This window comes from Ptychodera flava, chromosome 7 (genome assembly GCF_041260155.1).
Source record: "Ptychodera flava strain L36383 chromosome 7, AS_Pfla_20210202, whole genome shotgun sequence".
Classification (NCBI taxonomy): domain Eukaryota; kingdom Metazoa; phylum Hemichordata; class Enteropneusta; family Ptychoderidae; genus Ptychodera; species Ptychodera flava.
The window spans coordinates 6,323,173-6,337,943 of record NC_091934.1 but is presented as its reverse complement, the minus strand read 5'-3'; the positions used below and the strand labels follow the sequence as shown (position 1 = coordinate 6,337,943).

Below are 14,771 nucleotides of genomic sequence, written 5' to 3'. Positions count from 1 at the left end.
GATCAGTACACAGAAAACGTGCGTAAACAGCAGATAAGGAACCTGTATGTACTACTTACTTCGATTGTATGACGTTTTACCGCAATGGAGGCTAGGGAGTGCTAAGGGATTTCTAGTATTTTATCCACTTTTTGTCATAATGCCATTAAGATTAATAGTTGGTGACATACAACACACGGTACGAAAAGAATGATTTTCAGGCGTAAATGAACGACGTTTTATATGAATTTTCCTTCAATCATCACAAAACATAAGAGCGTTTAAAATCCATTATGAACACAGTAGAAGATGCAAATCGAATAAACCTTTGTTTGAAAATAGTAATGTAACTGCATATACACTTGTTTAAATAAAATTCGTGTTTATTTACTTGCAAGAAATTTTCAAAAATACCAGGAGACTTTGTTAGCTTTTGTTCGTTAACAAACATGGACCTTAATTACCGTTCAATAATCTTTGTAAATGTTTAATACTTTCAGAGACTTTAGAACACAATTTACTAAAATAGTTTTTCTCATGCAAACGTAACTTGACTATATACGTGGGATATAACTAGTCAGACGAAGTAACGCATCATTACTAACCACAAAACAAGAAAACCACAAGATGGAGCTCAAACGTAGTCTTTAGAATGATCAAATATATTAAGTAAAACACTCACTCATCTATTTGATTCCGCTTTTAGATTTTAAGAGTCCTCAAGTTTAATAAGGGTAAAAAATACTGCTCTACTGGTATACCGGCCACCGACTGAGTAATTTTACTGACAACCCGTTATTTACATCATGTTTCTATTTTAAATGGAATTGTAACGATAAATGACTCAGCAAACACACTATAAGCCAACCAAAAATAGATAAGCACTTTGATTTTGCGGCTAGAAACGACAAGTATATGCTACTCCAGTGAACGATATCATAAGTTTAAAAATGTTTCAAGAGTCATAGGTACTAATTTTGTTTTGCTTATTGTAAGTAAGCTTTGATTTTTTTGTCCTTCATAACCATTAGTAAGATAGAAGTAAGCGACAGATGAAAACTTTCAAGGAAAAGGTCAATTATTTTACTTATGCTGGTTGTACAATGGCCAAAATCTGATGTTTGAACTATCGATCGAGGAATATTAGTGTTCGATTATTACAGAAACAAAAGGAAAGTTGTTGTATAAATGTAGTATTAAATGGATCATAACAAGTTAAAAGGAAGTCATTGTTCCAAAGTCTATAAAAAACACTCGTCCTGTAGCAGTATACTATTTTATGAGTTATCAATACTTTTCTTAGAGACATAATTTTACTTGTATTTTACACTATAAAATTCTTGACTAGCAAACTGCAATCTGATGTCATCTCCGAAAATATGACATACATTATTTTGATACAATTGCATCTCCCTATACAAAAGTAAAATTCAAAGGAAAGAACATGATTGGGATCTTTACGTCTACTAAGAGGGTTAAAAAATGTTCAACACATCAAATTTTCAAGATGAAATAAAATACATTAGCACTACTATATAATAATGTAAGTTCACTCATCGCACAATACTATTTTGCCTGAAAGGATTTCCATTTGTGCCTTATTTAATTTGAGGTCAATGCATTTGAGCTCGTTACACTCTTCATTTTAAAACCTGAGCTATACACCAAGGTGCGAACTCAAGACAACGGTTACAACGTTATTTGGTGGTATAAAGAGATATAAAACTTCTTCTCATATCCATTCCAACTTGCCTACTTCTTAATCGGCTTCGGATTCGTTTGTAAACCAAAGTGTAAAAAAGATATATCATATCATATCATATCATATCATATCATATCATATCATATCATATCATATCTTATCATATCATATCAGCACGTCAAGTTCGCCTGTACGCATGACTTATCCCTTTCGTAAAAAATCCCTTTCGTAAAAAAATTATCGTTCGACGATGTCGCCTTGCTCTGGCTACACTTTTAAGTGCTATTAACACACATGTCAATGAATGATAACATCAATGATCCCGCTCAGTGGCTGTTGTTTCATGCAATGAATTGTATCTGATATCGAGCGTACCCTACGGCGGCGTATAGAATATCAACATATGGGTTCTATGGATCACAATGGTTTTAGCGATGGTGTCATTTAACGTTTTTATGACAAATATTCACCAGCTGGCAAACAATCTTTGCCTTCATATACAATTTTTTCTGGAGAAACCTTAAGAATGAGAATTTCAGTTGCAAAACAAAAATGTCCTTTTCCTACATATACTCTAGTTTGAAATGGCATATTACATCTCATAAAATAGTTTTAGATTTATGATCTAGCGTAATTTTTATCACAATACCAAAATTGAGTTTTTCCGACACTATATGTACCCCATTCATCAATAGAGTAAACTATTGCTACTATACTAAACTATACATATCTACTTTTGGCAAGTTACAGAATGGAGGGGTTTTCTGGTCATATTTGATAACAACAATTTCTACGGAAAAATGGTATTGGCACGTTTAGTGCAACACAACCGTACTGAGCAAATACTTTAGTCAAGTTATTTCTAAAGGCAATCATATTATTCACGTTGACAACACAAACCTTTACTTTATATACTCCTTCCATGGGCTCACATGACATGCATTTGGATAAAAATGTAGTAAACAATACTTTTAAGTTTTTGGTTGTTGAGTGGATGAATGGATAATTCATCGAAATATGTTTGTTGTGTTTATCTCACTGTCTTGAGATTAACACTTAGGATACGACATAAAATTATGAAAGTCGGCTTGACGATGCTGATACAAAAATAAAAATCGCAATTTTCGACTTATGTGAACAGAGTAAATGTTTGCAAATTACATATAACAAAATCTAAAAACTGTGCCGGTGAATAGGAGTGGCGCTGTCTGATAGAGAATCGCCAGAGCTGATCGGCGCCTGTTAAGGAAACCGTAACAAGTGGTGCTCAACTTACATACATATAATTGTTTGATGTTCTACCATGCAAAATGTTGAATCATCACAGTCACTTCGATTAAGCTTGACTTTGTTAACGTAACGTTGCTGTCACTCACTCGTTCTGAAACAAAATCATCCATAAAGTAAAATGAAGCAGATAAAAATTAAAAATAAACACGACCAAAAGATATGCGTGTATGCCCATGTCGTTTTGTTAGTAGACGTCACGTGAATAAATAGCCCTGTCTGCTTGCATGTAACGCTGGACAAGATGTCGTTCTTTAGATTTATCAATCTAGCCAAGCCACAGAGGCGGCGCGCTATTGTTCTAAATATTCAATGTCATTAGAGTGAATGGTGAAAAAATATATCTCGCCGGAACTTTCAACATTTTTAAACGCATTACTATTGTTGTGTCTGACTGTAATATTCAACTCCGTTCTCTATTTTAAAGCCATAGTTTAAGTCCAACCACATTGGGTTTTTTTACAGTAGAGTTGGATCTAAATATTACTCATTGGGTAAAAGGTTGAGCATTAACGTTTGGCCGGTGTTCATCTTGTTCACACTCTCTGCATATAGCGCCGTCGATTTAAGTGAATTCAATTCAATTGTCAACCCTTATAAGACCAATTACATTAACAAACTACGTTACAAAACTAATTGCCAGGGAGTTACTTTCGTTTTTCTTGATTATGTAAAACAAAAAGTTCAAAAGAAAAATATAATTCTAAACAAAACCGCTGGAAAAGAAAGGAATTGCCGTTACACTTTCTGAAGTTTGTGGCCTATTTTTTAGTTTTTGACTTTACTTAATTTTAGCCTCTTTACCATCTCCTTACACATTGCGAATATCGGTGTGGCATACTGTTATATCAACAAATTCATTGACGTAGTAATCATGAAGGAAGAGTATTATGTTGCATTCTAAACTGCATGCCGCAAGGGATTAAGTAATGCACTACTGTTATTCGTCTCCATTTCAATCATTTAAGTAAGCGTGTTTTGCTTAAGCTTGCTGAATAAAACTGCATAATTGTATTAATCATCTTTTGCTGCGATACTGAATAAACGTTTTCCGGACCGGAAAAAATTGGAATCTAAATACTTCAAATCGGAAAAGGTAGAAATAAGATTCTGTTGAAAGATTTACTTATTAAGCCAGGCCCAACCTCCTGTACATTCCTGTAATTCTTTTAAAACGATTTAATTGAGTTGTTCCGATATTTTTTTGCAATATTCCAAGTAGTTGTAACAGTCTTAATTTTTTAATTTAACATGTTCACTTAGTAGCCTTACATTGTCAGTAAATAATCCGTTAGTGAACACTATTTCCGTTTTAATGTCAGAGTGTAGTGTTTTGCTCAGGGTCTACTCCCCAACTCATAATCGTAGAGATGATGCATTCCAGTACACAGCTTGTCAATTGAGCGTGTTTATGCGTAAACTGTAGTGTTTTTGTCGATATGTGCATTGAAATGTAAAACATGGTTATATTTTTGAAAGGTATTGCCACTTATTTGGCAAACTGCCTTGTCTTTCAACGCGCTTTTAAAAGTAAAGCAAACGACTTTCAACGGTGATAGTTAATCATCAAAAGTTACCATTAACGACCGTTTAAGAAGACATTATACAGAAACAATTTAGGAAAATCTTCGGCTCGGAATCTTAGAAATATCTAGTTTTGTAGTTTTTTTCTTCTGACATTGAAACAATCTATTCAAGAAGTAGCATTTGCAATCACTTACGTCAATTACTAGGCCACAATGCCTAGCAAATTGTTGAATACAGCGCTTGGCATTGTCCTTCCGTGCCTCGTTCCTGACGTAAATGAACAACGATTTGCCCAGAAAGGTTGGCTCGAGTTGATAGGACACCTGTCAAAAAAGAAACGTTTAGAATATATAAATAAATATTATACTATACACACACACACACACACACACAACACACACACACACACACACACACATATATATATGGGGTTTTTTTTGTCAAGTTACGGGCACCGCAATGGGGATCCCATTTGCTGTCAAGTATGCCAATATCTACATGACTTGGTTCGTAAGTCATTTCTACTCAGTACATCAGTTCATTCCTGTGGCACAGAAGATTTGTTGATGACTTAATTGATCTATTCACTATCACCGAAGTCGAATTACAACAATATATACAACATATCAACAGTGTCCATCCTACAATCAAGTTTGATGTTGAATATAGCAAATCTAGCAGAACATTCCTTGATGTGAACATCATACGACACAGGGATAGACTAGAAACTGACCTACACACCAAACCAACAGATTCTGGATCCTACATCTCCCCGACCTCTTGTCACCCACCCCACATATTCCGCTCAGTACCGTATAGTGGAGCTATCCGTATCCGCCGGATATGTTCGTTAGATACTTGGATGGAACATCGCCAGTAATCTCGTTAAATCTGGATACAAGAGGAAGCACATCGCCCCAATAATTAACAAAGTTCGCACACTTAATCGCAGAGACTTACTGCAGTATAAAACCAAATCACCAGAAACAAGACTGACATATGTCACCAATTACAATCCATTAGGTCCCGATGTTAAAAAGTTAGTCTCCGATCATCATCATATACTCATGCAGTCAGATACTATGAAGGACGCCATGCCTACAATTCCATTGATTTCGTACAGACGATGTAGAAACCTACGTGATCTCCTTGTACACAACAAACAGAAAGTAAGTCATCGATTAAACACGTCCCATCCATGCAACGCTACGCGATGCGTCAATTGCAAATTCATGTTGACTACGGACACCATCACCAGCACTACTACAGGAGAACACTTCAACATCAGAGGCGATCTCACCTGCAAGTCATCATGGGTAGTTTATTGCATAATTTGTAGTAAATGTAAACAAATGTACGTCGGACAGACAACTAATATCCTCAAACAGCGTATCAGTGGTCATCGTAGCTGTATCAGAAGACAGCAATACAGTACAAGTCCACTAGTTGCACCTCATTATAATAGTCCTGGACACTCAGAAGATAACTTCACAGTTGTAGCGATCGAACAAATAACCAACAAAGACCCGGTCAACTTAGATGCCAGAGAAACGTTTTGGATCAAGAAACTACGCACTTTGTTCCCCGATGGACTAATCACAAAAACACCTCTAACCGTGTAATTGACACTTTCGAGTTCGAACAATCCCACTTCAATCTTATTGTTCCTGTCATCTGCTCATAACATTGAACTCCGTTAACACCCTATTGTCCTTTTTTCACACCTGTATTTTCCCGTTGGCTGTACTTTACCCCTGAATTCTGTTCATCAGTTGGACCTGACGATGCCTTGTGAACAAGGCGAAAGCTTGTCACTGTAAGAACCATAAGTTGTGTTTTGTTGAGACCATCCAAATTCTAAGATTTTGTTATATATATATATATATATATATATATATATATATATATATATATATATATATATATATATATATATATATATATATATATATATATCAGTAAACTGTACAGGTTTACGCCGTAAGGCTAATATAAATATTCATACTCTTCAAGAAGATAAGCGATCAAATATTTTCTTGAATTCAGTCATCTGTTCCTGCTTTTTTCCTTCCATCCTTAGTAAATAAATCAAGCAGTAAAGATAGGTGTCAGTTTGTTATCATATCCACACAAGGAATATGAGACACAACAATACACTAAGAAAAGCTGTTAAACGTACCTCTTTCCGACCTATATGTATTGGGGTTTCAGTGTCTTTTCTGTAGAATTGCATTCTCTCGATTGGATGCTCATTTTCAAGTCCGTAGTCCATCGACACAGTCTTATTGACAAACAAACAAGAGATGAAAAAATGAAACGAGTAAAAAGTACTGCAAAAGCAGAACACTCGAAAGGAGGGCATTAGAATGAAGAAAAAGGAAAGAGATTTTGAGAAGTTGACGACGTAAAAGTACAAAATATTGTAAATTTCTGTGTAGTTGCACCTGTTTTAGGTATCGTAGAAAACGTAAGCATTATAACGAGAAAAAAAGTCGCAATATTCCTTTTTTAGATACATTGTATATAAATGTTCAATATTCGTCGATCGTATGCAGTTCGCGCTTCTTTACGACAATTTCAGTCATTAAATATTCGCGGCGGAGAGCGCTTTTAGACTGAAGCATTGTTTTTTTTTGTGCCAGCGTAGAATTCTGAAGCGTTGTAAACTGCTGAGTAATGTTTTTTCATCTCTTATCTATGTAGCTAATTGTTCAACTCTTTGTCTCCCAGTCTGGCCGAAGGCCTATATCGTAATCATCACCATCATCATCGTCTTCGTCGTCGTCGTCCTCGACATCGTATTGACGTCGTTGCTACTGATGTATACATCACCGTAAAGCATCATCACTAGACTAAATACCACTGATTACTCTTGCTAAAAATATGTCTCAGGTGTATGCATATAAAGACACTACCTGATAAAAGTGATCTAATCTTTTAAGAATTGCCATACCGTCAAACAGAGATCAGCAGCTTCTAAAGTTCCATTATTATCATGGTGTCTAACAATATCCTCTGCTGTTGTTTTCTGTTGTGTACAAAGCACAAAATGAAGAACTTAATTACTTTCACCAAATAAAGAATCGTTTCATTTTGAATCAAGTCAACATTGTCAATTGATATACCATATCCTTATATTCGCAAAGCCCTCCCAAAATACTGTTTCTTGACATGACTGTGGCATCAATCTATTTGGTTTCCTTGTACTAGGACATCATTGTTTGATAAAACATTCACGAGTGCACATATGTTATTGAAACGCTAGTCATAAAATAATGGTCGTTCTGACATGCCGTTATAAAGTACAGCCTCATCAATTTTTAATGCCGTTGTCATCGATCATCAATCGCCTATGCCCTAACTGAACGGTCCCAGAAATTGAATACAGTAAAATATGCAATGTCGTTCATGAAAGTATGTACACTCTTCATATTATTTTTTCGTCACTTTATCTACTATTAACTTAAACATTGTCAGAATAGCAAAAACAAGCTCTAGACAGTAAGACTTTCAATTAATACAATATTGGTTTTTACCTCCAATCTGATAGCGTCAGCTTCTACGGATTCGTCGTCTTGTTCGTCATCCTACGCCGACGATTATCGATCAAATACATGGAAAGTAAGAATAATGATCAAATAATTTCAGTCTACCAAAGCTATTTCCAAATGTTTTCAACAGTGTGTATTTGTATGACAAACGAAGGGCGCCATTATATGTTTTTACAATGCCGCATGTGTTGGATCTCAGAAAACTGGCTGCCGGACAGCTACCCTCGACGACAATCGCCCCTGTATGTTAGCTGTTGCTTTGACGATTGCTTCCGGGCATCGAAGAGTAAACACATCGTACCATAAGCTATATCATTTGAACAATCCTTGATGTGATAATAAGTCGGTTCAAATTTTGCAAACATTACAATATTGGTAGTAACAAAGTGCTTTTATTTACAGTCGCTTGAAAGAGACACTGACAATTCACATAAGTATCAAAAAAGAAAAGTTGAGTGAAAGAAACGACGATGTCGATGAATCCTTTCTAAAAGGATACTGGCACCTGTTTGCAGGGGTGCTTGGCAAAGAAACAATAATAAGGCCTATTACTTTAGCCACATAATACAGTATCTTAAGCGATGCAGATAATAACGATCCAAACTATTAGGTTACATCTATGAAAACAAGTGGTACAAACTATGATCAATTGACCAATTACTTCAGCATGTCTTTTTGAAATAGGACGAACTTGATAACTTTATTTCACTGTGAAATGGCTTTACCTTCCCCTGAACTTTCATGTGGTAAGAGTTAACAATATTTTCGCTGCTATGTATAATAGAGTTATTAATAATATATTTGGGAGGCAAATCCAATGGACGACAAGACGCCGACACGAGAAGTCCTGTAACGTTAATAATTAAGTCATTTTACTTGTTTCTGCTTGCAAAGTGAATAGTTCGTTTACATTTTCATATTTTGTTGGACGGTAAAACAAACATAAAGGCTGCATTTTTAGACAGTAAATGTTTCGTGAGACAGTAAAGTCCTTCTGACAAATTTTGTGTAACTATTTAGGACAGCAAATATTAAGTAATATATTAAGCTCTAAAATGGTTTGCAATTTACTGCATCACGCTGTAACACGTTGTTGTGTATTTGTTAGATGCCTAGAGCACCGATTGCAACTGCTGAATTTTTGATTTGCTGCTTCAACCCAAGCATGATCCGTCATATAAATATTGATGATTGATGAAAATAACCTTACTTACTCTTGGAGGTAATCTCAGTCTACCAACAAACTTGTATAGCCGTCTTCTTTGAATCCTTTCCACGATTTCTCTCGAGTCTCGCAGCATTTCATTGTTGTAAGACTGAAGGATGGTATCGATTATCTTGTCGTCCAACATTAAATAAGCATCCATATCTTCCAAAACAGACGCCAGTCTGACTATGTCTCTAATGTGTGAACATTGGCAAAGGAAAAGCAAACTGATTTAAACGCACACAAAAAATAACAGCAACACAAAAGCAGATTACTGTTCCCGTTTGGGTTTTTCACATCAATCATCAATATTGCAAGTTTTATTTGTGACTTTTGTGTTTTCTCAGTTTCGATACATAACTCAGTTTCGATACATAATCAATGACTCCTTGCTTACCCGTTTTGTGTTGTGAATGTAAGGTGGTCAGCAGCAGCTTCAAATGCGTCGCTGATCCTGGAAAACAATACAAAAACCATCATCATTATCATCATCATCAGTAGTAGTAGCAGCAGCGTTAGTAGTAGTTATAGTATTAGTAGTAGTATTAGTAGTAGTAGTAGTAGTAGTAGTAGTAGTAGTAGTAGTAGTAGTAGTAGTAGTGGTGGTAGTGGTGGTGGTGGTGGTGGTGGTGGTGGTGGTTGTAGTATATACCGTTAGTACGTGCCATAGAAGTCTATTAATCATGTGTGCATAATATTTAAACTCAAATGAAAGCATAAACTGCATTTAAATAATATAACACAAAATTATAATTTCTTATGACATGAGATAAACGTCTTAAAAATATTGCTTAAACGTCATTTAGGGATGGCTTTCGAAATCAAACTTTGCTTATCAATTGGCACCATGAATCTTACGTTCGGATCAACTACTCGCGAAAGCCATTGCGGGGATGTTGTAATGACGTTTTCTCGTGTTTAAGAGAGACTGGAAGGGAGCACAGGTCTAGGTCACTAAGACTGGAAACATTTAAATTAAAAGTTTTCCTTACTCAAAGATAATTGACAGGACGCTTGTGTATGCCAGCGGACTCGCCGACGACACAAGGGAAAATAAGTGTTTTAAAAAAAGCGTATTTCGAAAACTACTGTATTCTTCACCATTAAAAAATAATCTTTACAGTAAAAAAATTGCCGCGATTAATCCCATTGTTATTCCAATGATAGAAATCATACACACACTTATGTGTTTTAAGTAATAATTTCTTATCAATTGGAGCTAAAAGCTGCGGTGGATTAGGCATAGAATTACATTACTTTCGTGATGACTTACCTGATTGTATTCCCAGACATAATTTTTGGACTAGAGCATAATGTTTGAAAGATTAACCAGCGAGCCAATGAATAGGGTTTTAGCGGTTCTTAAGTGGTCCATTGTTTTTACCAGGGCCAAGTTAATAGAATTACTTACATTAAATCTACGGCAATTTTCACTTTGTGGAAAGTTGTCAACTCTCTCTGTCTGTATCTCGCCTGAAGCATTTCACAGACGTCAGCAGCTACCTAAACAACATCGCGCAAACGGAAATGATACAAACTTGTGTGAGTCAGAGATTAATCAGTTGACAGACATGACTCTCTGATGATCTTTAGATTTTTCACATATAATTGACAGTTGCATTCCAAAGATGTAGAACACGATTGGAACTAAATTGGGATAATTGGATTGGCAGAATTTCTCAAGAATTTTAGAAATTTCTCTAATTTTACACCATATTTGCTTGAAATCTTTAAAATTTTATACACAATTTACGATGCTGTTGAAATCTTATGAGTAAGAATCAGTGCATGATAGTATCTAATGCAATATTCTTCACAACATATGAACAATACTCACATTTGGATGAAAATATGAGAGTTTGTCTGTAGTTTCTTCATTACTGAAACACTAGTAATAATGTCAGTTTGTCATTTTTCCTCGACCAAAATGAAGCTTTTCGATTGATTTACAGTTAAGTCAGTCAGGGTCTTTAAAATGTGCCCTGACTCAATTTTATGTTTATAAAGTCTTAAATTCATGAAAAAGTCAGGGGCATTTCAAAAGTGCCCTGACTCAAAATTCGTCAATTAGAGAAATTATAAAGCATTTTGTCTCGTTTCTTCAGTACTTTTACACAAAAATGAACTTATTTTCATAAAAATGAATCCAATAAAAGAGGTATGCAATAATCGTTGTGTTTTCGTTGTTTTGTCCGATGAGAACAATATTTCAAATTTTACACTATTCTATCATTTTGTAAACGTTCAGCTGTAAAAATTTCGATTTCGTTACCTTTTCCTAATAATTACTCTCATCCAATTTTCCCAAATTAGTTCCAATCGTGTTGTAGTGTCAAGGCGTTTTAAGCGTTTGAATGTGACCCAAAGTATTTTTACAATAATTTTTGTATTTGTGATTTTTTCTGTCTTCCTGTGGTTTAGTCTCAGTTTTTATATGTTTTCTTTTTGTGTATGGACGATTTTTAATCTTCAGTCTTAAATGAAGTGATGAATAATAGTAATACTGTAAAAACAATCAAAACAATCTGCAAAACAATCTAATTCGTATCACAAGAACTCAAACGATACATAAGTAAACTGATGAACGGAACGTATAATGTTTAATACATATTTTGTATTGGATACGAGATTACCAAGGAAAAGTATAATGTAATATTACCTTATCTCGGTAACATATCGCTGTCATCTGTTCCCCTTCTGTCGGTGTTTGCAACACTTTTGCGAATTTCATAAAACGCTCGTGCATTATATTTCTAGTTTGTGTTAAACCACACTGGAAGCTGTCCCTCGAAAGACCTTCCCACTTGTCCACGTTCATTAAATTGGTCTTATTTGATACTATCTATATATGTTTTTAAGTGGGTAAATAAAACAAAAATATTTGAATTATACACAGGCACTGTTACAGCTTACAGCTCCGTCCAACGTTTTGTCCAGCACAGACAGCTTTTTTGGATATATAATGGTTTTTATGGAAGCGAATATCAATCATCTGTTGGTCTTTAATCTTGTACAGAGAGCTTGATTGTAGATCTCCAATTTTTTGGCCTTGATATTATTTTCGCTGATATTAAACATATATTCTTAGTCGTATATATATATATTATACAAGAGGAAATGAGCTTAAATTGCACGTGAAGGAAACTTGAAGGAAAATGCGAACACACGTTTGCAACTCAGTCTTGATGTACATTCCTAATAAAGGAACAATGTAACTTATGGCATTTTACAGTATTTTTATTCCGTGGAGCAACATCAAAAAGCATTTTAAAACTACGTATTTGATTTCAATGCACCGCACGAGTCTATTGAATTAAAGTCCGGACCTGATTTCATAGCCGTAATCAGTATGTACTGTCAATAGTGACAAGCTGAGAGAGGAGTATTTAAATACTGTGTGGGAAGTAAAACTACCTACAAACTAGACGATACATGTCACAAAATCTGTAGAAAATTGTCAGACGTTAGGGAGAGATCAGCTATTACGGCCGAGCTTGGGCCGAGCTACTTAATTTGAAAACTGAAAAGGGGGCACATATTTTTCAAACAGATTGATTTTCATTAGTATCCATCCCATCAAAAAGCAGTTTAAGTGTTTAAAAATATGCTGGCAAATAAAGTAATTCGCTGCATTTTTTCATTTTCTGAAGTCACTTCACCTTGAATCTGAATAACAGTATCTTATCTATCACATGAACATGTTGCCCGAAGCAAGTAAGAAGGGGAATTTGAATGCACTGTGGGTTTTAGGGAGGACATTTGAAACATTCGGCGAATGCTATTTCAATTCTTTCTCCCTCTCCAGGGATGTTTCTGAATGCAGCTTTACCCAAGCATTAGGGGTCATGAAATTTTGTCATCTTAACATGGAGGTCATAAATTTTTGTTGCAATGCATAGTTGGTCACTTATTTTGACGGATGCACAAGACGATTTTGCCGACGGCCATTACAACTGAACGCTCCCTTAAAGTTAACTGTTTCATTGCTTTTCATTAGTAAACAATGGAATTTTGTTGTAAGACTCACATCATAGAGGAAATGCCGGCTGGGACTCAGAGCTTGGTAAGTTGTTGCCTGATAAGAAATTGTAATTTTTATCATGTACATGTTGCTTCAAACAAATGCCGCTATTCGTGTCTATAATGGTAAGAGCAATGAAGCACAGTGAAGGAACCAACACGTTTTATCTCGACTTGTTTGAATTCGAATAAGAACAGACCTACATCACCCGACTAACTAGAGGGTCTGTAGGCGATAAAATATCGTAAACGCCACACAGTTGTTTGTGTGGTTTTTTTGTTTGTCTGTTTTTTTTGTTTAAAAACACAATGTCATCACTACATTAAACATGCCCATAATCCTTGGTACAACCCCTTCTCTCCATTATATCTCAACACTGTGATTATTTAGGTAGATCATCTTACTTTGATGTAGCTTCCCTTTTTCAGTGGTCCACATATCATTTCTTTAACTGCATGGAATAAAATATCATTCATATTGTAGCGATACAGTCCGAATACACTCTGAAGGTTGTATTTTTCCAGCATTGCTTCAAATATCTTGACAGACGCCAGTTGCCTCTAAAAGTAAGCGGTAGTTTGACTCAATTAAATGACCAACATAGACGTGCTACATCTAGTATTTCGTAGGAAGATAAAATGGACGGAAAATGCGCACGCGGAAGGGCTTTAGCAATTTACTGTTAGAATTGCAAAGTGAAATGCCAAGATGGTGATTAATTGTCAAGAAAGGGAAGGAAGAGTCATTTTTAATAAAATGACAATGGGAAACAGCGCATATCATAATATTACATGGGTAAATCTGAGAAATTAGTCTGGGAACCAAGAAAATGTACATATTATTTTCAACATAAACTCATTTCCTGATCTAGTTTTGGTAGGGGCTCAACGCAGTCAATAAGTATCCTACTAAATGGTTCTTGAAATGCAGGAATTGCTGTAAAGGGGTCTTTGGAATGGTCTGATGTGGCTTTCCTACAATTTCTCACGTGTGACAAGTTGTACGGAAATCTGCTACATCCTTCCTAAGACTAGGCCATATAATTGACTGATACTTTTATGATAGATCTTCCTGATTCCTAAATGACCAGCCCACGTGGTTTCATGGGCAAGGCGTTATGTTTTAGCATGAGAGGACTTTGGAACCACTATGTGATGTTTTATTGCTCTGACAGCTCGAGGTCCCTATTACGCATGAGAATATCAGACGTATTATAAAAAAAACCTGAACAATCTGAAGTTTCAGCTTCGTCGACAACCCTGTCAAACAAACACAAAATATCTAGACCCTTGTGTTGTTTTCTAATAAGATGTGATCTAGAAAAGTTAGCATGGAGGTTTCAAATCCACAAGGGATGACAAAATGATCCGTATCAAACATCTGACTAGGTGCCATTTAAGTCAACTTCTGTGATGTTATGTTTAAACGCCAAAGTCCCCTACAAAACTGGGATTATGGTAAGACTATGTGAAAAAGCCACGCTACGGGTAAGACGCA

At 35.5% G+C, this 14,771-nt stretch overlaps 1 protein-coding gene across 1 annotated transcript; it reads right to left on the bottom strand.

The window, feature by feature from the left end:
- Nucleotides 1-341: 341 nt before the first annotated feature.
- On the bottom strand, nt 342-13,829 carry LOC139136658 (deoxynucleoside triphosphate triphosphohydrolase SAMHD1-like). The gene is made up of 11 exons (XM_070704438.1): nt 13,679-13,829; nt 13,281-13,328; nt 11,913-12,095; nt 10,665-10,756; nt 9,651-9,707; nt 9,261-9,447; nt 8,032-8,082; nt 7,449-7,523; nt 6,675-6,776; nt 4,690-4,818; nt 342-3,062 (listed from the first exon to the last, which is right to left on the bottom strand). The coding sequence occupies exons 1-11, from the start codon at nt 13,799-13,801 to the stop codon at nt 3,054-3,056; spliced, it is 1,056 nt and encodes a 351-aa protein (XP_070560539.1). The 5' UTR covers nt 13,802-13,829; the 3' UTR covers nt 342-3,053.
- Between the last annotated feature and the right edge of the window lie 942 nt (nt 13,830-14,771).

Coding starts and splice junctions, on each gene's coding strand:
- LOC139136658 (XM_070704438.1), bottom strand. CDS start 13,801: ATGCTGGAAAAATACAACCTTCAGAGTGTATTCGGACTGTATCGCTAC. Junction 13,329..13,678: donor AAAAGGGAAGCTACATCAAA/GTAAGATGATCT, acceptor ATTTCTTATCAG/GCAACAACTTACCAAGCTCT. Junction 9,448..9,650: donor ACATTCACAACACAAAACGG/GTAAGCAAGGAG, acceptor TTCACACATTAG/AGACATAGTCAGACTGGCGT.